The 26,072-nt window shown below is 39.7% G+C and overlaps 1 protein-coding gene across 3 annotated transcripts in view; it reads right to left on the bottom strand.

Annotated features, from left to right (window-relative positions):
• Nucleotides 1-26,072, bottom strand: part of SLC25A26 (solute carrier family 25 member 26) — a 127,567-nt gene that overhangs the window by 23,925 nt on the left and 77,570 nt on the right. For all 3 annotated transcript variants that reach the window (XM_032324589.1, XM_032324597.1, XM_032324581.1), the window contains one exon: nt 5,815-5,859. In XM_032324589.1, coding sequence (XP_032180480.1) covers nt 5,815-5,859 — 45 coding nt within the window. The remainder of the gene's footprint in view (nt 1-5,814; nt 5,860-26,072) is intronic.

The following is a 26,072-nucleotide window of genomic DNA, read 5'->3' as shown; positions in this document are numbered from 1 at the left end:
TCAGTCTTAAAAATACGGCAGCCAGGGTTTTTAAGCTTTACGCTATCAAGTTAAGGAATCAACACAACTTGCAGAAATGCCTAAATAAGCAGATCCGATGTAACAGGACCTCAACTTTTTACCAGCCATTCAGTTCACGAAACAGCAAACACGTTACTGAGGACATCATGTGTTATGTGCACGGCTACATGTAAAATGGCTCAGAGCATCAACTCAGCATTCAGACTGCCTGGGTTCAAAACCCTGGCTGTCTCCTCTAGTATTGAAAACACCTGTGGCCTTGGGCAAGATGCTCCAACTCTTCCTCAGTTTCCACACCTACAAAATGCAGACAGTAACAGCACCTGTCTCAGAACCATCATGAAGATGAAGAGGAAATAATCTGTGGGAAGTGGTCGGCATGGCACCCGGCATCCTGTATCTCTTAGCAGTTCAGTCCTATGGTTGCTTTTATTACTAGAGTTACGATCACTAACAATGTTACATGGTGAAAGGGTGCTGGACAGGAAGCCAAGACTCGGACGGCCAGATGAAAGACAACCTCTCCAAACCCCCTCTTTGTTCAGTGTGGGTGACCCCAGGGCCTCCCACCCTGGGCTGTGCATGATGTGGGTGAGACGGCTGGTGGACGGTATCCACTCAGCACCAACAGGGGTCTTTTCGAAGGCTTCAGGTGATACAAGGGCACAACTAAAGACACTGTTAAAATGCCAGGGAGGGAATAAACAGGTGCTATAATTACTCAGGAGGGAGGGAGAGAAGAGACCTTCGAAGAGGGGTGGAAAGGGCATGTTCCTCTGCAGTGACACGTGGTCTAAGGCCTCGGGAAGGAGGAGCTGGCCATGAGCTAGAATGAAAGCTAACAAGAAAAGGCATTTTCATCACTCCTCTTCACCTCTCTATCCCCAGACCCTAGAAAATGCCCGGCACGCAGCAGGCACATGACTGAGTAGTGCTCAGTGTGACAGTGTTAGAGGGAATGAATCCTGAGTATTCCTGGCAGAGGGCACAACTGACGTGAGGGTCCTGGTTAGGCAAGCACCACCCTCGTGTGTCCGCAGAGAACCAAAGGGAGGCAGCAGGGCTGTGCGAGGAGGCGGTATGGGCTGGAGCGCACTGGGTGCGCGGTAGGGGATAAGATGGGTGAGAGAGAGGGGACCAGGGGACAGAGGACTGTAGCAGCCACAGTTTAAATGCTAGGTCTTTTTCTTTTTTCAAACAGATGCCACCAAAGGGTTTTGCAGGCAGTGGTACTATCTGATTTATTTCATTAAAAGAGTACCCTGGCTGCTGTCAAGAGAAGATATTTTAGGGAAGAAAGAATGGAAGCAGGGAGACCTTGTGAGCAGCCAAAGCCAATGTACCAACTGACACAGGAGGTGCATCAGAGGCTTCTATGCCAGCAGCGGACTTGCATACAGGCTGGGTCATGCTGAGGGGCAAAGGAGAACCGTGGAGTAACCGTAGCTTTCTACTTTAGCAAGCAACAGATACCTGCGCTAGTTACGGAGACGGCGACCACAAGGAAGGAACAGGCTGGGGAGGAGAATAAAAGCCAAGAGTTCTGTCCGAACTGGATGGCCTGAGACACCATGAGCAAGAATGTCAACTAGGAAGCTAGTCGCACAAGGCTGTGACTTGGAGGAGGTGGTCTGTGACAGAGCCATAAATGTGCAAGTCACCTGCAGGAAGACAGTATCCAAAGCCAAGGGGACAAGATGAAATAATAAGTGATGGGTCTTTGTCGGGTAAAAACAATGTAATTGATCATGCTTCTCTTCTGGTTGGGCTGCCAGAAAGTTCAAACACAACATAATTTTCAGAGGGAAATTATCGTCTTATTAGAGATTCTGGATATGATAATCTACCCCTTTTACTTTTCTTTTTCTTTATGGTGTCTAGTCTTCTTTTGTGCAAACTCTCAGTCTACGTACTGTGAGAAAGGAGAACCAGAAGAAATGAGGCAGTACAGTGACGTGACTGGGGGAGTCGGGGAGACTGGCTCCCATATTATCTTGAGAAGTCTCCAATTACAGACCCAAGACCTTAACGTTATCTAGCACTCTGTGCCTCTCTCAAAGACTCCAAGCTCCTCAAAAGCATGAACCCTGTTACTCATCTTGCATTGCTGTGAAGGGACCAATGTCCAGCTCAAGAGTACGCAGGCACTACATGGGGTGTTCCCAACGTCTGTCACAGATCTGTAAATGCAGGGGCTGAGGCCTTGCTCCAGTCCTCGAAAGCTGAGGTCTAAATTGTTTTAAAGATAGCACAGTTGCGATTAAACACCAATAAGCAATGCACACAAATGTGAGGTAAGATAGGGTAAAGCTTCAGGGCGTGGATTGGAAGACTTCAAGGAAGGAAAAAAAACCAAACCCAAAACTGCACTGGCTTTGGAAGACGCACAGTGTTTGCCCATGTGGAAGCACACCTCAGAAAGCGGCCAAGGAACAGAGGCAGTGAGAAACCCATTCTGGCTGGAGGAAAAGAATTTTGAAAAAGTATGGAGAGGGGGAAGGGAGCTGGAAAAAACAGTGAAGGATGCAGTGTGGACATGCCCCTTCAGGAAGTTATACATTTCCGAGATCTTCAAAGAGATGTTTACGGAAGAGCACACAAATTCAATGTGTAGAATGGATAGGAAAGTAGAGAAACTGTCAGGACTTAGTCTAGGCTCAAGTTAATAAGAATCTGATAAAAAGGAGGCCACAGGGGGCGCCTGGGTGGCTCAGTGGGGTAAGCCGCTGCCTTCGGCTCAGGTCATGATCTCAGGGTCCTGGGATCGAGTCCCACATCGGGCTCGCCGCTCAGCAGGGAGCCTGCTTCCCTCTCTCTCTCTCTGCATGCCTCTCTGTCTACTTGTGATCTCTCTCTGTCAAATAAATAAATAAAATCTTTAAAAAAAAAAAAAAAAAAAAAGGAGGCCACAGGTTCCAAAAAGTCAGAGTCCACCAAAACTTGGTGAGTGGTGTGATATGTACAGAGAGAAAGAGATCATGAGATGATTATTCAGGACTTGAGACCCACTGGGTCAGATTAGTAGTGTAATTAACAGAAAAAGTGGCAGCAGGAGGAAGCAATTTCAGAAAAAGATAATACCTTTAATGGTAGGCAGAGTAAGTTTCAGAGGACAGTGGCCATTCTCTGTATCCAGGTTCCTCCTTCCCCTTGTAGCATAATGTGTACGCAACCTGCTCAAGCTTTTTTGGAGAAAAATCGTCCGAAGTAGCATTCTCACATAAACATAACAGAGAAGTTCTTCCACATGCTACAATCTATGGCTGCAAAAGCCAACTTGAATGGATAAAATCATAAACAAAAATAAAAGAGGTGGTCACAATGGTCTACTTCTACAAAGCATCGTGAGTTCACATTTAGATGTTTAAACAAAAAACCACTATGTGAAAAGATGCTCAGCCTTGCTGAGCTGTAAGATAACTGCAAATTAAGACCACAGTGAGATACCAGAACACAATTATTAGAATGGCTAACAACGTTTCTTTAATCTAATGACCTAACAAACGATGACATGGCAGCAGAGCGCCTGGAACACACTGCTGCAGAAGTGGACAACCACTTCGGAAAACAGCCTGACAACTAAATTTACTAACTTGCTAATTAAACTTATACTTTCCCTATGACCTCACTCCCAGGTACCTACCCAAGAGAAACAAACACACGTCCCCATACAAATACCTATATACAAATATATAGCAGCTTTATTCATAATCATCAAAAACTGGAAACTCAAACGTGTATCAAGTAGTGAAGGGATAAATTAACTGTAGTACTTCCATATAATGGGATACTACTCGGTGACAAAAAGGAACAAACTACTGCTGCAGGCAAAAGTATGAATGAATCTCATAAGCATATTAAGTGAAATAAGCCAGGCACAAAATGCTATATGGCATACAATTCTATTTACATGATATTCTGAAAAAGAGAAAACTGTAAATAGTCTGTATTTTGGTAATGGTGGTGGTCAAAACTCATAAAAATGTACAATCACAAAGGGTGAACGTTCCTGTATCAAAATTACTCAATATACCTGACTTAAAAACAAAAAACAAAAAACTACAGCATGCTGCTGCCACTGTTTCTGTTAATCACACTATACTAATCTGACCCGGTGGGTTTCAAGTCTTGAATGATCAAAAAACAAAAAAATGACAGCATTTTAGCATGCTCAAAGCCGACTGTTAAAATGTAATATTATCTATGATTGCTCTGAAAAGTTCTAGGTATTTCTTAACTAGCTAGAATGCTTCAAATGTCCTTAATGATGAAAAGAAGCAAACCTCATGCTTTTCCCTCTTCGGGCCTCAAAACATTCCTGTGCAAAGATAGAGCGTAAAGATGTTAGCGAGTGTGCAGAAGCTGCGTGAATGCTGGTTATTGAGACGCTAATAAAGCAAGTCTTGTTTGCTGGACAGCTGTTGGCTCCATTGTTCTTTGGTCACACACAGAAAAGGAAAGCTGTTATGCTCATGGAATGTGACCTTCTCATTGGAGAGCTGTTACATCATGCTCAGAAACACTGCCCAAGACATCCATCTTCACCATGCACCACCAAGAAAATGGTGAAAACAAAAACAATGAAAGACCCAAGAAACTATATGTAAAGTCTATTGATAAAATAAGCTGTGCTACTTAATATTTAAAGTCAGATCACTTGTGAGAAATATTTATTGATATAGAATATTCCAGAGTTTCTTTTTTATGAATAATGTTTTGTCTCATCTTATTATCCTTAGCATATAAACTCCTAGTGCAAATATTTTTTTTAACTTTTCAAAAGACATTTTGTATGACCAGGATTTGATTACTAATTCCATACAATTATGAAAGTAATTACCTTTTGTATTATCAAATGCCTACCTAGGCACTTTGCTATTTTGCAGTTTGGTCATTTATAAACCATTTCCACTAGGACAGGGTTTTCAGCTCTTTTGACCAGTATGCACAGCGACCCACACATGTTACATCACAACCCCGTGCAGAGATGCATGTGCACATGTGCGAGCAATGCTGAGGTTTTACAAAATAAGACTTATCCTGACCACGTAAGATGTTCTCTCTTATTTTCATTCATACTGGTCTTTAAAATGCGGCCAAATAACCACACAATCCATATCATGACCCACCATTTTCAAAACCATTGCCGCAGAGGATTTAAAAAAAGAAAAACATTTCATCATGTTTTAAACACAGGCTTTTAAAAATTAATTTAATCATCTGTTTTGAAACAAATGAGTGACCTTCCCTGAGGCTGACTCACAGTCATCACACTCTGTTCCCCCTGGGGAATCCCATGCTTGGCTGGCGTGAGCAGCAGACATGGAAGGGGCAGACAGAGCCTCCGCCCCGCAGCTCCGCAGCAGCCAGCCACTACAGGTGGGTGGGGGAGCCCTGGGCAAGTACAGGCCTACAAACACTGGGGGGCCTTGCTTTCTTTCCATTCGCACACATTGCTATTCCTTAACCTCTATACCCCGGTGCACACACACACAGAATGAAATACAATTCAACCAGGAAGAAAAAGAGTTGCAGGAGAGAAGAAAGTAGGCTTTTCCTTAACATCCGTGGACTTCAATCATGCCTGCTGTGCTTCGTTTCCAGTACCCTCGGTATCAGAACAAATTTAAAAGACTGAACTGGCATGTAAATCACAAGCAGAAAGTATTTTTAACTATCAACAATTTTGAGTTTTTAAACTGTTAGTCAATATTATATTCTGCTAATCCACACTGAAAATGGTGGGCATTTATAATAATCAGAGAGAAATTTTACATGAAGACTGAAACTTACTTTTAAGGACTCCCACAAGGGAAACTGGACCAATGAGAAAGGAATCTGAAAGGAAAAGAAAAAAGAAATCAAATAAATTAGGTAGGAAAGACCAGAGTTTGCCTACGACTACTATCATGAACCTATAATTACTATTTAGAAACCTTAGTTCAATGTGACTTTATGTATGTAATAAAGCTAACATTAAATTTATAGGTACGGTAGACATAGTTTTCAAAAAGAAAAAAAGCGGCAACTGCATGTAGACGTCTATGAACTCTGTGAGCCCAAGAGACATAAAATGATGGTGCAAATCCCTTTGAAACAAAAAGAGAAGCACGATACAGAGATCTGGCTACCGAAATGACAAAATAAATATTTCCTATCACAAGCCATAAAGACTTTAAAGACTTGACATTTTTCTGCTGATGAGCTAGAGCTGTCTGCTCCTTAGGAGGCCAAGTGTTAGAGTTTGAAACGGAAACAGGGAGACGGAGGAGACGGAGGGGGAGAGGGAAGCAGAAGGATCAGGGTGAGGGAGGAGGAGACAGTGGAGGGAACGGAAGGGGGAGAGAAGGAGCGGGAGGGAAGGAGAGAGGAGAAGGGAGAGCAGGGGAGCGACAAGGGAGAAAGAAGGGGGAGAGAGGGGGGGAAGGGGATGGAGAGGAGAGGGAAAGGGAAGGAGTGGGGGAGGGAGCGGTAGAAGAGTAAGGAAGACTTAGAAAGGGGAGGCCCGGGGAGGCCCGGGGAGGGAGGGAGCAGGCAGGAAAGAGAACGGAGGAGACACCTAGAAGAGGAGGCTGAGAAACGGGGACAGAGGTACCGAAGAGCCGGTGCAGCGTGAGGAGTGCAAGAGCGCAAGCGGGCCAGTGGGGTCCCCAGGGTAAGCTGGGAGAGGAGTCAGTCGTCTGTAGTGGCAAAGGGGATGCTAAGGACCCTGAGCACACTGGGGCAGAGTATCTGCAGGCAGCTGGTTAACAGAAGAGCGAGAACTACCAAACCATTCTCATGCATCGGGCCCTGTGCTAATGAGCACTTCCGGAGCTTTATTCCATGCCTCTCCAGCGCCCTGTAGGACAGTAAGGTATGATCACTATCCCCACGTTACAGATGAAGCCAAGGTGCGGGGACAGGGTGTAAAAGACACCCTATGAAGCCCGGACAACCGGACTCCAGGGCCTGTCTACTACTCTACGGAGAAGACACCTAAGTGCATTTATCTGTACATAAATTCACCCCCAGTAGACTCTATTGGCTTTCTGGGACATCTTCTAAAATTTGAAGACAGAACCGCAACCGCACCTCCCTATTTCCCAAGACAAAATACCCGAACTCTAGTCAATGTCACCCACTCGCCTCTGTGACAGCCAGTCCTTGGCCAAAAGGGCCGTGCGGGTCATGCTGCTCTGAGCAGGCCCTGGCCCCGGCCCTGTTCTCTGTGTTCAGCTCAGCTGCTGGGGAGAGTAAAACCCGGACTCTGAATGTTATCGACGTGCACACGGTGTGTGAGTGCTTGAAGTGTGTGTGCGCTAGAGACCACAATTTGGAAGGCATTAATGGACATTCACACAAACCAAGGGCATTAAATTACTTCCGAAGCATCTATACTGAATCACAAATTAGAAGTCTAGCACCATCTGTCTTACTCTGCTGGAGCGAATGATGGTCCTGAGCTTCAGAGGGGACACAGAAAAAAAAAATCTGTCTTCCCTTCAGGCAGGAAATGGCAGGAAGAGAAAAAAAATCAATGGCAATAGTCTAGTCTAGGCTGACAAAGGAGAGTCTCAGAGAAGTCTACGGTTTGCTGTCTTCACAGTAGGCAGCGCCCTACCCTATATGCAAAATTCCACAAGAAGAGTGAAATTTAGTGTTTTTGTCACCAAAATGTGAAAGCTTCTGACAGAGTCCATTCTGAAACTAAAGTTCAATTAAATTAACTATCTATACCCCCCAAACTGACAGTATAATAGTTTTCTAAACTTCAAAAAAAATGCATATATATATGTGTGTGTGTGTGTGTATATATATATATATATATATATGGTATATAATAACACATCCAAGAGGACTAACAGGTACTAGGATTATAGATGACTTTGATTTTCTTTGTACTCTCCCATCCTAGATGTAAATTCATCACATTTTAACAAGAACATAAATATTTCATATTTATAAGATGAAAAAAGGCCTTATACCTTATTGTAATGGTCTGTGGTAGCTTTCCTTACTTCGTGATTAAAATAACCAGAGGCGCCTGAGTGGCTCAGTCAGTTAAGCATCCCTCTTGGTTTCAGCTCTGGTCACGATTTCAGGGTCCTAGGATCCAGCCCCACATCAGGGTCCTCACTCAGCAGGGAGTCTACTTGAGATTTTTCTCTCTCTCTCTCCCTCTGCCCCACCGCACCCACCCCTGGTGGCATGCACTCTGTCTGTCTGTCTCAAATAAATAAATCTTTAAATATAAATAAATATAATAAATATAAATAACCTGTAAAATATTATCTGCACCTTTTTAGTACTTAATGATATTGGATTTTGAATCCCGTAGATGATCACTTTGCCCATTTTCCTCTATTAAAAGCTATTCATTAAACTGTTCCTTCAAATTTAAAGAAGTGATTTAAAAATCACACAGTTGGAATGGCCAAACTATTCCATAGGGTATTTATCTTAAAAAGTGAGCCGACAATAAATCCCAGCTTTACTCTCTAAAACAAGATTAACTGACAGTCTAAGGTAATTAAATGCACTGTAAATGCTCGAAATAATTAAATTTATTTCTGGTTTCTGGTAGTGAAATATCCCTCGTAAGATAAACTCCTGACGTGTAAAATTTTTCAAATATTCCTCAAGTCAAAATCCTATTGAATGCTTTCTGTCATTTACAAGACGAAGAAACAATAATGAAAATGTGTTCCACACATGTGGAAGGAGCACTGCCAGCAAGTATGGCTCCACAGCTTAAACAAACACTTCTCCCAGCTTCCACAGAGCATGGGCCTGTCAAAGAGCTAGCTCCCGCCCCGTGTCTGGTTTGGAGTTACATAACAGTGATGTTTCTTCAAAACGCGGAATTTTAAACCCCAAACAGATGTAAGCTGTTATTCTAAAATGTTTTATAGATGAAGAAAATGAACAGCAGCACTCAGAGGTCTTATATTCCAAAACACAACACACTCCTTTTATTGCACCCAAAGTTACAAGATGGCTCACTGCTGTGACCTTTTTAATGCCTCCATTTAAGATGTTTTGTTTGAATAAGGTTGTTACGACCCAGGGCACTAATAAGTGAGCAGCAGTAAACCCAGCTACCATCAAAGAGGCAGATGCAGAAGGGGAAAAACCTGCTAAAATTCAACATGGATTCCACTTAGTGATAAACACAGCAATAATGCTGTACAAGGGTGCATGTGAGGATTCCATGCACACTAGATAAAATTAATATAGGTGTGGTGAAAAAGGGAATGACGTGCTGGGCATTACTAATGAAATAAAGAATTTACAAAATTACATTATGAACATGCTTTACCTCTCTAACTACTGGACCCGACTCATCACTGAAGCCAATCAATGCTTTTAACCCAGTGATCTTAAAACAAGTGCCCGTAACCTTACGGTTCTTAAAAAATAATGAAGTGATTTATAACAAACAAAGGGGATATAAAGATATGATTTCTAAGGCATTACTTATCTGTAAAATTCTATTTTTCAATGGAAAAATCACTTTAGAATACCAACACTTTAAAAATAAGACTTGATTAGAAGCCGCAATGAACACACTGCCATGAATGCTCTAGAAAGCATAAGAACAAGAAAATGTATTTTAAAAGCTGTGAAATCTATTGTACCTTGGCAGAAATAACCCCAAATTCCCTAGCAATAAGACCAAAACACAAACAAACAAAACAGAAACTTTTTGCTAAGACCTCAAATAAGAAAGGGTTTAAAGTACAGCATGGGATTGGTAGGCCTGCCATGGCCCAAGAACTGGCCTGTTCCAATTTTCAAGGGATCCTGTAAGTGACCCACGGAGATGTCCCCTTTTTGTTGCATTACACAGCGTCAAAACTCCTGTGATTCATTTAGGGTTTTCCACTTCAGTGCTGCATCAGTAACAAAGCTGTTCTCCTCTTAAACATGCTGTGCCTTTTCCCATCCAATCCCAGGGTTAACAAAGGACAAAACAAGTTGAAGACCTAAAAACCTGGTGCTCCTAAGTGACTATTGTTCCAAAACTCCAAATTTAACAAAACAAGTGAGAGCCATTCAAATCTGATCTGCTAGCATTTGACAGGACAGAAAAGAATTCCAACAGTCAATATATACTGATTTTTCAATCGAACAACCACAATCCATTTATACACACTGTATTTGGAGAACAGAACGTCTATCTAATAAAGGAAATTAACATAAAAGTAGGGAAAATGTGCAGTGAATTATTCCTTATGTTTATAAGAGATATTAAAAAATCCTAAAATATCTTTAAAAAAAAAAAGCACAAAATAGACAAAAGAGTATCAAAATCTAATACAGAAAAGGAGATGTGTGTAAGTGTTTTGACTCTTAAGCAAATCTTTTAGAACGCAGCCAGAAGCTCTAAGGATATCACCAATCACTAATTCGATGTGCTAGGCACAGCAAGTCCTCAATAAATGTTAGCATTGAAGGTAATGATTTGATTTTCTCTCTCTGCATTCTATAGAATCATCAGAGGAATTGTGTCTGGGTGGAAGGCACTCCCTGGACATCAATGTACATATGAGTGAGCCAGTCACACAGCACCATGATACAGTGAAGATAAGAGCAATGTCAAAGTAATCCATGGTCCACTATACATCTAAAGTTCTAAAAACAAGTTTCACTGTTTTTACAAAGTGAAAAGCATATATATTTGATGCTACTCCTGAAAAAAAATCTCATGAAGATAAGAACACAAGGGAACTTCCTCGATCTGATAAAGGACTCCTGAAAAATCCATAGCTAATACTATTCTTCAGGGTGAAAGACTGAATGTTTTCCTCTTAAGATCATTAACACCTCAAAGATGCTCACTTCCATTCAACACTATACTGGAGTGCAATCAGTGCAATCAAACAAACAAAAAGGACAAAAAGCATAAAAACTGGAAAGAAGTCGTCCTTATTCACAAATGACAATTATTAGCCATGCTGAAAATTCTAAAGAATCTTAAGGAATCAATATATGAAAAATATCAATAAAATTCCTAATTACTAGCAGCAAATTAGTGAAAAACAAATGCTTTAAAAAAATCTGCTTAAAGGTGAATTAAAATTCAATTTAGGAAAAAATTTAACCAAAGATTTATAGGAATAATGTACTAAAAGTGACCAAACAGGGGCACCTGGGTGGCTCAGTGGGTTAAGCACCTGACTCTTGATTCTGGCTCAGGTCATGATCTCTGGGTTATGAGATCGAGTCCCACTTCAGGGTCCACATTCAGCAGGAGTTTGCTTGAGATTCTCTCTCTCCCTCTGCCCCCACCCCCTGCCCATACCGCCCCTCTCTCTAAATAATAAAATCTTAAAAAAAAAAAAAAAAGGTTCAGAATATTTTTTTAAAAACTCCTATAGCTCAACATCAACAAAAACCTATTTTTTTTAATGGGCAAAGGACCTGACTAGACATTTCTGATGAAAAGATATATAAATAGCCCACAACCATAGGAAAAGATGTTCAGTATTACTAATCATTAGAAATGCAAATCAAAACCGCAATGAAGTATCACTTCATATCCAGTAGGAGATTTAAAAAGAAAGAAAGAAACACGTACAGACACGGATATGGAGAAAATTGAAACCTTTGCACACTGTTGTGGGAATGTACAATGATGCAGCCATTTGGAAAACAACAGAGAGTTCCTCAATAATTAAAAAACAGAATTATCATATATGATCCAGCAATTCCACTTCTGGGTATATACCCAAAATGACTGAAAGTGAGGTCTGAGAGAGGGATTTGTACATTCCAGTTCACAGCAGCAATGAAGCAAACTAAGCATCCATCAATGGATAAATAAAGAAAATGTGGTGTGTGTGTGTGCATGTGTATTTTTAAGCCTTAAAAAGAAGGAAATTCTGACAAACGCTACAGAATGGATGAGCCTTGGGGACCTTGTGAAATAAGCCAGTCACAAAATGACAAATACTAGCTGATTCCACTTAGGTGAAGAAGCTAGAGTAGTGAAATTCACAGAAACAGAAAGCAGGACGGTGGTTGCCTAGAGACAGGGAGAATAAGGAGATGGAGAGGTCTTGTTTAGGAAGTACACAGTTTCAGTTCTGCAAGATGAAAAGTTTTGGAGACCAGTGGCAAAACAGTGTGAAAATACTTCACACAACTGAACTATATACCTACAAATGTTTAAGATGATAAATGTTACATGTATTTTACCAAATTAAACTTTTTAAAAACTTTTTAAAGGTACTACTATTAATGAAAGGCAAGTCATGTGAAAGAAAATATTCACAAAATATATCTGACAAAGGACTTCTATTCACAATATAGAACTTTCAAACCTTATTAACTAAAGAAAGTGGGGGAAAGAATCCAATTTTAAAAATGCACAGAAGACTTGCACAAGCTCTTCACACAGAAATATATACACAAATTTCTAACATAAGCAAATGAAAAGATATTCAACATCATTCGTCATCAGGGGAATGTTAATTAAAACACATTGAGAAAAAAGGCTGATGATTCCCCCAAAAGCTAAACACAGAATTACCATATGATGCAGCATTCCGTTCCTAGGTATAGAAGCAAAATAACTCAACTCTGGAACTCGAACAGATACCTGCATACCAATCTTCACTGCAGCATCATTCACAATAATCAAACAATCCAAGTGTCCACCAAGAAATAAACCGAAAAATAAAATGGGTGCTACCCATACAATGGGGTATTACTGTGCCATAAAAAGGACTAAAGTTCTGACACAGGCTACAACACGGGTGAACCATGAAAAGATCATAGTAGGTGAAATAAGCCAGACACAAAAGGACAAATAATGTATCATCCCACTTCTATGAAATATCTAAAATAGGCAAATTCATAGAGACAGAAACTAAATTAGGGGTTACCAGGGTCTGGGGGGAGAGGGCAGCGGGGAGTTCTTACTCAATGAGTACAGAGTTTCTGTCTGGGGTGATGAAAACATCTTGGGACCAGGCAACGGGCAGAGTTGCACTAGCGTGTGAATGATACTGAAGTGCACACGTAATGTGATTAAAGTGACAAGTGTTCTGTTTGGCCTACTTTATTTTTTAAGATTTTATTTATTCATTCGACAGAGAGTGAGAGAGGGAACACAAGCAGGGGGAGTGGGAGAGGGGGAAGCAGGCTTCCCTTCAAGCAGGGAGCCTAATGCAGGGCTTGATCCCAGGACCCCGGGGATCACGACCTGAGCCGAAGGCAGACACTTAACGACCGAGCCACCCAGGCGCCCTGTTTTGTCTACTTTAGGACAATTTAAAAACTATTTTTCAAAATGCACACAACGACAAGCCACTGTACAATCAGTAAGTTGAAATCAGAAAGACTGACAAAACCAAATAAGGGTAAGGATGTATAGCAATCACAACACTGTGTTGCTGGTAGGAACTTAAAATAGGACAATCACTTCCAAAGGGATTTGCTACATTGTTGTTTGATCCAGAAATTCCACCCCTAGGTATCTATCCTAGAGCAATGACAGTATAGGCCCACAATTAAAGTGCCATGAATGTCAGCACAGCTTTAATCACAACAGTTACTGTCCGTCAACAAAAGAAAGGCTATATGTAGTGTGGTACAGTCATAGAGTAGAATACTGGCAATAAAGGGGAAAGAACAACTGACACTTGCTATGATGTTAATGTCCCTCACACCTGGTCTGCTCAGCAAAAAAAGTCAGACATAAAGAGTTCATACTGTATGGTTGTTTTTAGATAAAGTTCTAAGAAAAGGCAAGACTATCCCAGGTGGGCAGACTGACTGGGATGGAATACTAGAGAACATTCTAGGGTAGCATAATAGTGATGTGGGTTACATGAGTATATCCACCCCTCCAAGTATACAATGATCATTTGTGCATTTCAATGGATACAAATTTAATCTAAAAGTATATTATAAAAAATAAAACAGTAATCCAAGTAGAGAGAGTGGTGATACACCTGAGCAAAAATGGCAGAATACAGATTCCTGCTGAAACTTGAAGATGGGCACTTAGGCTTCCTTATACTATTCCATTCACCTTGTTTATATTTTAATTTCCCCATAACAAAAAACGTGTACAGATAAAGCATGATTACATTCTCATTCTTTTTTTTTTTTTTAAAGATTTATTTATTTATTTATTTATTTATTTATTTATTTGAGAGAGAGAGAGAGCATGAGAAGAGGGAGGGTCAGAGGGAGAAGCAGACTCCCTGCCAAGCAGGGAGCCCGATGCGGGACTCGATCCCGGGATTCCAGGATCACGACCTGAGCTGAAGGCAGTCGCCCAACCAACTGAGCCACCCAGGCGCCCTACATTCTCATTCTTAAAATTCATACATAGAAGCCTAAAACACAAGGTCAAAGTGAGCTCCTTAACCTCCATTTAACCAAACCTAACTGGCATTTGAGATGTATCTTCTCATTTATCCCAACATACTTCATTTTTGGTTTGGGTTTTTTCATTGAACATTAGTATACAGAGTTCTAAAATTTGATTTTTCTTCTAAAAAAATATCAAAGAGATATTATCATATTTGTTAATATAGATCTATCATTTCTGACCAATGCATAGTATTTCATAATATTCGTCTCCTTGTGATTTATTTTCTAATTTTTCTCATAAAACACTACTTTTGTTTATTTAACATTTAAGATACACAGCAGATTCTAGACATATCGCACAGACTGAACAAACCTATGACAACAGTGGGATTACGAGATGAAGGCTCAACATTAACCCTTCATTAGCACAATCGTCCTTGAAAACACCCAGGGTTAACATTCAGGTCTCTCAGGACATAAAGAAATCATCTTTTAGGTATCAAGTTTAATTTACCAAATCAATCAAAATGAAAAAATCATAAAATTACACTGGCTTTTATACTGCAAGAAGTGATTCTAACACACTATTCCACACTCCCAGGCAAATGTTCAATACCTGCATTAAGGTTGAATCCTGCCTCCAGAGGTCTGTAAACATTGCTTCCACGGTGGGATTATGGTACCAAGAATTACCATGCCTAAGTAGAATGTAATTCTGAGGTCACAGGTAGATGTAAGTTGTGCCCTATCTAAAAAAAGAGGAACTATTTTTGTCAATTGGAATTCTTAAGAAATAAAGTTAGAAATGCTTTTAAAAGTTTTCCATTTAGGGGCACCTGGGCGGCTCAGTGGGTTAAGCCTCTGCCTTCGGCTCAGGTCATGATCCCAGAGTCCTGGGATCGAGCCCCACATCGGGCTCCACATAGGGCTCTCTGCTCAGCAGGGAGCCTGCTTCCTCCTCTCTCTGCCTGCCTCTCTGCCTACTTGGTGATCTCTGTCTGTCAAATAAATAAATAAAATCTTAAAAAAAAAAAAATTTTCCATTTAGTGCAAGAAAGTTAAAAAAAACCTTTTTTTTTTTTTAAGATTTTATTTATTTATTTGACAGACAGAGACCACCAAGTAGCCAGAGAGGCAGGCAGAGAGAGAGGAGGAAGCAGGCTCCCTGTTGAGCAGAGAGCCCGACGTGGGGCTCAATCCCAGGACCCTGGGATCATGACCTGGGCCAAAGGCAGAGGCTTAACCCACTGAGCTGCTCAGGTGCCCCCACAAAAAACTATCTTTACATAAACACACACACATATACATACAGATACATATATACTGACTGATTCCTTCACTGATGCAATTTATTTTCACTGGCTTCTTTAATGAACTGTGAGGATCACCCCACAATTCCTACCAGGATCACTTAGCATTAGTGTGATTCTTACTAATGAAACCTGAACTTCTCTGTTGTTAGAAGCAAAGGAAGAAGTTCCTTTTCGGTTCTTCAGAGTCATTTCCAATATGTTAAGCTGTGTTGATTTAAGCCTTCTAAGAAAACAGCCGAGAGTAGTTGAGGGATGTGCTTAAGACTCAGAAATTTCACAACCAGAATTCCTGTCAAGATGTTAGAACTCTGGCACAGGGTCAGGAAACAGATGTTTTTGGTTGGAATTTGCATGCAACTTTAATCCCTTACAAAACATAATCAGGTTGTTCTTCAGATTTTTTTCTGTGGCTGAGAACAGCGTTCGCATGTATAGTCGCTCGGCTTTCCCGCCTGTGACTCCGTCCCTCCCTTTCAGCCAGCCTGGCTTAGCTCTTAGCTCAGAAAGCAAAAAAGGAAAAAGTTGTAAGCAACCCCTCAAGCACTCCTACAAGAGAAGGCAGATTATTTTATTATTCTACCAGCTGTCCTCGTTAACTGAGGCACATGCTTATTTATCCGGGTCTTCCTCATATCCAAAGCAATCTGTTTTTTAGCAATAAAGATGTTCTAATTGATGATTTCCCAAACTCTAAAAAATACAAATAAAATAAATAGATAAAATGTAAAAGACCAGCCAAGAGCAATAAACATCTCACCTAATATTTTAGTCATCTGTTCAGCTATATCCTTTGGGCATCTATGCAGAATTACAACTGGAAAGAATGATAACGAAATAAAAATAGGTTTGCATTGTGGTTAGGCCGCGTGGGTGGCTCCCTCACTCCCTTGATCCCTCTCCCACCTACCTACCTTCCTCTCTTGGGGACCCCCCCTCAGCCTCCCCAGAATAATGCAGTAGGAGTAAACGCATATTTGAAAGCAGCCCCATGAACATAAAATGACAACAAGGAGGCTGAGCAGCAGTGTGGCACTGACTAGTTTACAAAATGGTCCGAAGAGAGGAGGAGGGGCTGCGGAGCCAAAGAGAAGAGGAAGGTAGCTTGCTAAGGGCGGGAAGGGAGAGGTGTGTCTACCTTTCTCCTCACCGCATCCCTGTGCTTGGCAGAACAGGGGGGTCAGTAACTATTTATCACATGAGTGACTGGAGGAAAAGCAAAGGAATGGAAGAGAAGGTAGGCAGAAAGGCTGGCAGCAGAATTAGAGTAAAATCCAGCTCAATAAATGGTTCAATAAATACTCTTTCCTTTTATCACTACTGATTTACAAATATTTGTTCGAACAATGTGCTAAGAGCAGATAAGGGGGAAAAAAGTGGTATCAATCAGATGTGAAAGACATAAAATACAAAAGCAGATCCCATTAGTTTCATCTGTTAGTTAAATCAAAAGTCAGACAAACGCATATATACACATCCTGGGAAATAAAAAGCTTCGCATAGCCACTCTACAAATGTACCTCCAGTGAACTCTTACTGACTTCCAACAGAAAACAGCATTCGAGCCCAAGTAGTAAGAACTAGAAATCATCTACTTTGTACAATTAAAGAGAAGCCATGCTTCCAGAAGAGTAATTCTGGGTGGAGTTTAAGGCATCATAATAAACTGTGACAAGGCACTGCCCCCAGTTTTCTGGTTTCCTTATTCTCAGTTCTGTTACATGTGCAGTGTCCTGTAACTGTGAACACTCCCCACAGGTAGTTTGTGTCTGACCACAACCACAATACCATTTTATGCATGTGAGCCAATTAAGAGAATAATTAGGAGAGACAGGAAATAAACCACACGGTCTAATACAGACTTTTTAAAATGATGGATAAAAATAAATATTCCCTAATGAAAGGAGAAACAAGAAACTTGGCCAGATTTTACCCACTAACTGTGATGCATTACCAAAACGACCCTCACACCCCAGTGGCATACATCAAACTTGTTTCTTCCATTCACATCACTTGACAGCTACAGGTTGGCTATGGCTGCCTTGAGGCTGTGGCTTTTGCTCCATGTGCCTTTTGATTCTAAGACCTGATCAGAAGGAACCACAACTCAGACATGCCACTCTCAAGGCAAAAGGTAGAAACTGAGAGGAAGTTGTTATACCTCTGATTCAGAGCTAGAATACATCACTTCCACATCAGCTCCACTGATTTAAACAAATCATAGTACCAAGCCTGACTATGGGACAGGGAGACACTGCAAATCACTCAACCCTCTTACAAGGAAAACAGCAAAAATGGAGAACTATAATTTATCCACATTACCTTCCAACTTCCATGTCTAATGCTTTTCTCTTTACTGTTGGTTAAGTCCAGGCCAAAGCATACATCCAAAGCCATTAAGTGAATGATAGAATAAAAATAAAGGCCAAAAAAGATTCCAGGAAGATGATGACATGAACATAATACCCCTAAATGCCCATGTGTAACACACACTACCATTTTCAATCCCTTTGCTGCAATAGATATAGGCCTGATAAGATTGCTGGAGATTGCTAAATGGAATTGAAGACTTAGGAGGAAACTGGAATGTGTGACTTTAATTTTTCTAGGAGCTGGGTGAGTACCCAGAGTCAAGCCTCTTGGAACCTTGAAATGACAACTGTAAACTAATGGTTCTAGAAAAAGCCGGGTCTGTGGAGATCTGATGACCCCTGGGTGGGGGACAGATCTCCTGAATCATCTGAGACCAAGACCAGAACCGGGCCTTTAGGAGTTGACAAGGAAAACAGGACAAACCTAACAAGGTTGAGCATCTGGAAAGACCATTACCAGCCAGGACAAAGGGAGCAAACCCACAACTAAAAAGAGCTGTTTGAAGAGTAAGAGGCCAATAATGGTCAGAAAAAATAATAAGCTAACTGATGGAGACTTAACTGCAACAGAGAGAAGCCTTCCTCCATCTAAAAGCACAATTTTCCAAATAAACCATACAGCAGATTAAAGGAAAGAAAGAATGGATCATGGCAAAAGTCCAAATCTGTGATCTGAAAGATCAAATGGAAAAAATAGCTCAAAGCAACAAAAGAGAAATCATGATAGAAGAGATAAGAGACTTGGAGGACAGAACTAATGAGATGAACAGCAGTTCCAGCAGAAAAAGATGAACAGATAGTAGTGAGGCAATAATAAAATACATAACAGAAGAGATTTTGCTTGGCCCAAAGAAAGACCTCAATCTGCAGATTAAAAGAGCTCATTTTATTCTAGACACAAGCCAAGGCATAACTTAGTAAATGCCTGAACTCTGTAAGAAAAAAATTTATAAGCCTGCAGGTGGAAAGAACATATTCCTTACAGAAGGAAAAGCTCAGACAGCTACCAGAATTTCCCACCTGCAAAATCAGAAGCTAGAGCAATGATTCTAAAAACTACTGAGAGAAAAATGGATACCAAACCCTATACCTGGCACCTGTCAGGAAATAGTGCAGATACTCAAAAATGTGCAGGGAAAAAGTAAAAGAAAAGGTAACCCTTAATGGAATAGAAACGTACAGTAGAAATTCCAAAGAAAGGAAAAAAAAAAAAAAAAAGAAGAAAGGAATAAAAGAAACCCAAAATAACTGGAAAAAAAAAAACAGCAAAAATAAGAAAAGGGTAAGGAACAGCAAGTTAAAATACATAATAAATGAAACAAGTCAAAAGAAAAACTGTTTATACAACAGGTGAAGAAAGTAAATTATGCCATTAAAAGAAAGACATAGCTATATTCTGGTAAAAGAAATACTCTGTTTAAAATAAAACACGATGATACAGAAATGTTTAAAATAACAGGACAGACATAAAAACTAGGTTTAAAGATTAAAATGAAGAAATGGGATTTTTTTTTTAAACAACAAGTAAAGGGCACTTGGTTGACTCAGAGGGTTGAGTGTCCGACTCTTGGTTTTGGCTCTGGTCATGATTTCAGGGTCATGAGACCAAGCCCCATGTGGGGTTCCAGGCTTAGCAGGGAGTCTTCTTGAGGTTCTCACTCTCCCTCTCATTTTGCCCCTCCCTGGATCTCTCTCTAAAATAAAAATAAATAAATAAATCTTCTTTAAAAATGCCCAGAAATAAAGTTGACAAGAGGGGCATATGACCTATAATATATAAAGAAAACTAAAAAATTCCATCAGAAGACATCAAACAAGATCTGAAAAAAAATGCAGAAACTACACTGCATTCTTGACAGTTCTCCCAAGCTTAATATATACTTTAATTCTTTCTATTATAAAGCTGTCTTTTTAAAAGCTGTATATTGACCTTAACAATTATACAGAAGGATAAATGCCCATGCATAGCCAAAATTTTTTTTTGCCATGAATATTTTTAAAAACAAGAGCAATAACTTTCAATATGTGTCAGAATTTAACTTATGAAAAGATGGGGAACGTTGCTAGCATAATATACTACAGACAAGTAGAAGAAAACAGAACCCTGTCTTACTCCAAGCACAAAAAGTAAATACCACACAGATTAAATGTTAAATAATCTGTCTTGTTAATAACCTGCCAGGGGAGGTAGGTAGGGGGATGGAGTAACTGGTGATGGGCATTCAGAAGGCACTTGATGGAATGAGCACTGGGTATTGTAGGCAACTGATGAAATCACTAAATTCTACCCCTGAAACTAATAATATACTATATGTTAACTAAATTGAACTTGAATTAAAAAATAATAAGCTGCCAGAAAATCTAAGAGAACATATGTACATTATACAACAGAGATCCTAAGCCCAGAAGCTATAAATGAGAAGACACATTTACTACATGAAAAAACTAAACATTTCTAAAGCAAATAATGCAAAAAGGAAAAGAAGAGACAATAAATTTGGAGAAAATATTTCCAATATACAAGACAGAGGTTTAACAGTTACAAGTACAAAGACCTCTTATTAACGGACAAGATGAGTATCTGGGGATGAGGGGGAGGCAAAGGACAGAAAGGGGGCAAATTTACAGAAAAGCAATTCCCAGTAGCCACTGTTGTCAACAAATAAGTCACACCCAAACTCTGTCAACGCAAAGTGAACTACAAAGAAGTACTAGTTAACATCAGTAAGAACAGCAAAACAGATACGACCTGTTCTATTGTAGACAGGAATGCAAGGAAAAGGGTCCTCTCAGACACTGCTGGTGGACGGGTGAATTGCTAGCTTTTAAAGAATGTTATAATCTAGAAACACCTATTTTAAAAACATAACAGATACAGCAAACCCACTCTAAGAAATTTATTGTACAGAAATAAAGCATTTCTGTATAGGGAGGTTTACTACAAAACTATTCATATCGGCTGACATTTAGAGCAAAGTATATATACATTAATAGGGAAAGAGTTAGGTACATTAAAACAATCCTCTACCACAGAATAGTAAATGCAGTCACTTAAAAGAATGAATTAGAATGAATTAGAACTGTAACAGCTGACATGAAGAGACTTCTCTAGATATTAAAACAGAAGAACGAAACATGGAATAATACGGATCACATAAGCCACCTTTTACAAAGCACAAAACAAAGACTGTATTTGGATACAATTATGATAGTGTGGGAACAAAAGTATACACACACACGTCTGAGATGTCAGAAAAATAGTATGTAACATCATTAGCCATCAGGGAAATTCAAACCAAAACCACATTGCAATACCACCTTACACCAGTTAGAATGGCCAAAATTAACAAGACAGGAAACAAGTGTTGGAGAGGATGTGGAGAAAGGGGAACTCTCTTACAATGTTGGTGGGAATGCAAGTTGGTGCAGCCACTTTGGAAAACAGTGTGGAGATTCCTTAAGAAATTAAAAATAGAGCTTCCCACAACCCAGCAAATGTACTACTGGGTATTTACCCCGAAGATACAGATGTAGTGAAAAGAAGGGCCATCTGTACCCCAATGTTCATAACAGCAATGACCACAAATCGCCAAACTGTGGAAAGAGTCAGGGTGCCCTTCAACAGACAAATGGATAAAGAAGATATGGTCCATATATACAATGGAGCCTCTATCAGAAAGGATGAATACCCAACTTTTGTATCAACACGGACAGGACTGGGGGAGGTTATGCTGAGTGAAATAAGTCAAGCAAAGAGAGTCAATTATCATATGGTTTCACCTATTTGTGGAGCATAAGGAATAACACGAAGAGCATAGGGAGAAGGAAAGGAAAAGTGAATTGGGGTAAATCAGAGTGGGAGACGAAGCATGGGAGACTGTGGACTCTGAAGGCGGGGTGGAGGCGGATGGGTGAGCCTCATGTATTAAGGAGGGCACGTATTACATGGAACATTGGGTGTGGTACATAAACAATGAATCTTGGAACACTGAAAAAATAAAATTTAATTTTAAAAGGTGAAGCACAGTTTAAAAAAAAAGAAAAATAGTATGTTAATTGAATATAATAATAAAAAACAGAGAGAGAGAGAGAGAGGCATTCACAACCAGAGGAGATGACCAGAACTCTCAAAACTGTCAAGGTCAGCAAAAACAAAAAAATGTCTGAAAAAGTATCAACCTAGAAGAGCCTACAGACACATGACAACTAAATGTAATGTGATATCCTGGATGGGATCCTGGAAGAGAGAAAAGACATTAGGTAAAAACTAAAGAAACCTGAATAAACTATAGATTTTAGTTCATTACAAGGTATCAATACTGGTTCCTTAATTGTGACAAACATATCATACTGAGTATGATATTAATAACAGGGAGAGTACGGTACAGAGAATATGGTAACTCTGTATTATTTTGTATTATAATTCTATAAATCTAAAACTATTCTAAAAAATACAGTTTAGGGGTGCCTGGGTGGCTTAATCAGTCCCAACTCTAGATCTAGGCTCAGGTCATCATCTCAGGGTGTGAAATAGAATCCTGCATCAGCAACACTCAGCAGGGATCCTGCTTTTCTCTCTCTCTCTCTCTCCCAGACCCCATCTCTCCCTCTGGCCCTCCTGCTCATGCTCTCACATGCTTTCATTTTCTCTCTCAAATAAATAAATAAATGCTTTAAATAAAGTTTATTAAAAAATAAATAGTACTAAACTAAGCTTTTATAAAAATAAGACAAATTATCCCTACAGTGCCATAAGTGGACATCATTTGGGGGTGATAAGAATTCAATTATGTTGTAAATTACAACTCCATAATTACACTAAAAATCACTGCTTTGTACACTTAAAAGGAAGAATTATAATGGTATATAAGCTATACCTTGACAAAGCTACTAATAAAAAAAATCCTTGTATAAAAGAAATTAAAGAGTATGAAGATATAAAGGTTATTAAAATTTTACTTGCATTTTAGAGCATAATAGTAACCACAGAGGAAAAAAAAATCTGTATTTTTTTTCTTCTCAAAGAATAAAGATGAACCCTCTCAAACACATGTTAAAGCCCATATGCCTAGAATCAGACTTTTACTGCCCCTGTGGAAAACATCCTTCAATGATAAAGTATATTATTTGATAATTCTATTTCACATTGTAATTATAACATTTTTAAAAATATTTATTTATTTGAAAGCGAGAACAAAAGTGGGGGGAGGGGCAGAGATAGAGGGAGACAGAGAATCTCAGGCAGACTCCCCGCTGATTGCAGAGCCCAATGTGGGGCTCAGTCTCATGACTCTGAAATCATGACCTGAGCTGAAATCAAGAGTTAGATCCTTACTAAATGTGCCATCCAGGTGTCCCCATGGTAACTTTTTTTTAAATTAACATATAATGTATTATTTGTTTCAGGGGTACAGGTCTGTTAATCATCAGGCTTACACATTTCACAGCACTCACCACAGCACATACCCTCCCCCAATGTCCATAACCCAGCCACCCTATCCCAACCCCTCCACCCCCCAGCAAGTTTTTGCACAGCAAAGAAAAGAGTCAACAAACCAAAAGACAACTGACAGAATGGGAGAAGATATTCACAAATGATATATCAAATAAAGGGCTAGTATCCAGAACCTATAAAGAACTTATCAAACTCAACACCCAAAGAACAAATAATCCAATCAAGAAATGGGCAGAGGTCATGAACAGACATTTCTGCAAAGAAGACATCCAAATGGCCAACAGACACATGAAAAAATGCTCCACATCACTTGGCATCAGGGAAATATAAATCAAAACCACAGTGAGATACCACCTCATACCAGTCAGAATGGCTAAAATTAACAAGTTAGGAAAGGACAGATGTTGGCAAGGATGCAGAGAAAGGGGAACCCTCCTACACTGTTGGTGGGAATGCAAGCTGGTGCAGCCACTCTGGAAAACAGTATGGAGATTCCTTGAAAAGTTGAAAATAGAGCTACTCTATGACCAATCACACTACTGGGCATTTACCCTAAAGATACAAAAGTAGGGATCCAAAGGGGCATATGCACCAGAATGTTTATAGCAGCAACATCCACAATAGCCAAACTATGGAAAGAACCTAGATGTCCATCAATAGATGAATGGATAAAGAAAATGAGGTATATATACACAATGGAATACTATGCAGCTATCAAAGAGGGGAAATCTTGCCATTTGCAATGACGTGGATGGAACTAGAGGGTATTATGCTTAGAGAAATAAGTCAATTAGAGAAAGACAAGAATCATATGATCTCTCTGGTATGAGGAATTTGAGAGAGGGGGTGGAGGACTGTGGGGTGTAGGTAGGGAAAAAATGAAACAAGATGGGATTGGGAAGGAGACAAACCATAAGAGACTCTTAATCCCCCATGAAAATTTTAATTAAGGGGTTTCTAATATAAAATCTGGGACATATGCTAAACCTACACAGCTATGAGCGAAATAAGTCAATCAGAGAAAGACAATTATCATATGATCTCCCAGATACGAGAAAGTTGAGAAGCAATGTTGGGGGGTGTGGGGGGGTTGGAAAGGAATAAATGAAAACAGATGGGATCGGGAGGGAAACAAACCATAAGAGATTCTTAATCTCACAAAAGAAACTGAGGGTTGCCAGGGGGAGGTGGGTAGGGAGAGGGTAGTTGAATTATAAGAAATTATAAGAAAAATTTTAAGAAAAAAAATTATAAGAAAATTATAAGAAAAATATTATAAGAAAATTATAAGAAATTATAAGAAAATTATAAGAAAAATTACCTACACAGCTATAATAGGAGTCAATAAAGTGACTAAGAGTTAAACATTTAGTTAAATAATTAAAGCTATTTTTAATAGTGCTCAAAATGAAAACCCTTATGAGACTGAAGTTACAGAATAATAAAATACCACTGAATTATATATAAATATAAAAACTCAATAATAAACATTTTATTATTTTTTTAAGATTTATGTATTTTAGAGAGGGGAAGGGGCAGAGGGAGAAGGTGGGACGGAATCTCAAGCAGACCCCACGCTGAGCACAGAGCCTGATGTGGGGCTCAATCTCATGAGTCTGAAATCATGACCTGAGCCGAAATCGAGTTGGCCACTCAAACAAGAGAGTCACCCAGGCACCCCAGTAATGAGCATTTTAACAAGAGACTTTCCCCTTAAAATGTTCAATATATTGAAATTATAAATTATAATAAACTTAACTAAAAAAAACCTAAACTAACTAAAAAAAAAAACTAAAAAATTAACCAAGTGGGGCACCTGGGTGGCTCAGTCAGTTGAGCATCTGCCTTTGGCTCAGGTCATGATTTGGGGGTCCTGGAATCAAGCCCCAAATTGGGCTCTGCTCAGCCAGGAGTCTGTTTTCCCGTCTCCTCTCCCTCAACCCCTCCCCCGCTTTCTTGTGCTCACTGAGAATTAACTGAGATACAAACACTCTCACAAAAATGCACAAAATTTGACTGCTCTTCTTTCTTCACAAACCACACCCTGTCTTTCAAACCAACTCACCAAAAACTCCTAAAGTCAGGAGTCCACAGGAAGACTGGGAGCTGGGTGGGCAGGGTGGGGTAGAGTGTCTTAATGAATCAAAGCTCCTAGAACAACATTTGGCATATAAGGGGTTCTCAGTAAATGTTTAAGCAAATGAATAGATCTCAGAAAAGGCATAGGAAAACAGAAGGATAAAATGCTTTACTCTGGAAGCTACCAGTTCTAGAAGCTGACTCATCTCCATCTCAGTCAATATTAAAATAAAGTGGAGAAAAATAAAGATGAACAATCTGCCACAAAATATTAAAATAGATTGGCTTCTAGTGGTTTTCTTCTTCCATTTTACTTAATTTCAAAATGTAATAAATATTCAATTCCTCTATAACAAAAAAATCCTTCAAAAGCCTTAACGGAAAATCATCCTAATTTTGTCTAACTAACATTCTAACATTCACTCATGGGAGCGGGGGGAAATGAGAAGAAGGGAGAGGGATTTTTTTTTTAAAGCAAATTTACTACAAAATTTGTCATTATTAGAATGGCATATGACATGGCTT

The sequence above is a fragment of the Mustela erminea genome, chromosome 1, assembly GCF_009829155.1.
Source record: "Mustela erminea isolate mMusErm1 chromosome 1, mMusErm1.Pri, whole genome shotgun sequence".
Classification (NCBI taxonomy): domain Eukaryota; kingdom Metazoa; phylum Chordata; class Mammalia; order Carnivora; family Mustelidae; genus Mustela; species Mustela erminea.
This window is presented reverse-complemented; position numbering and strand designations above follow the sequence as displayed.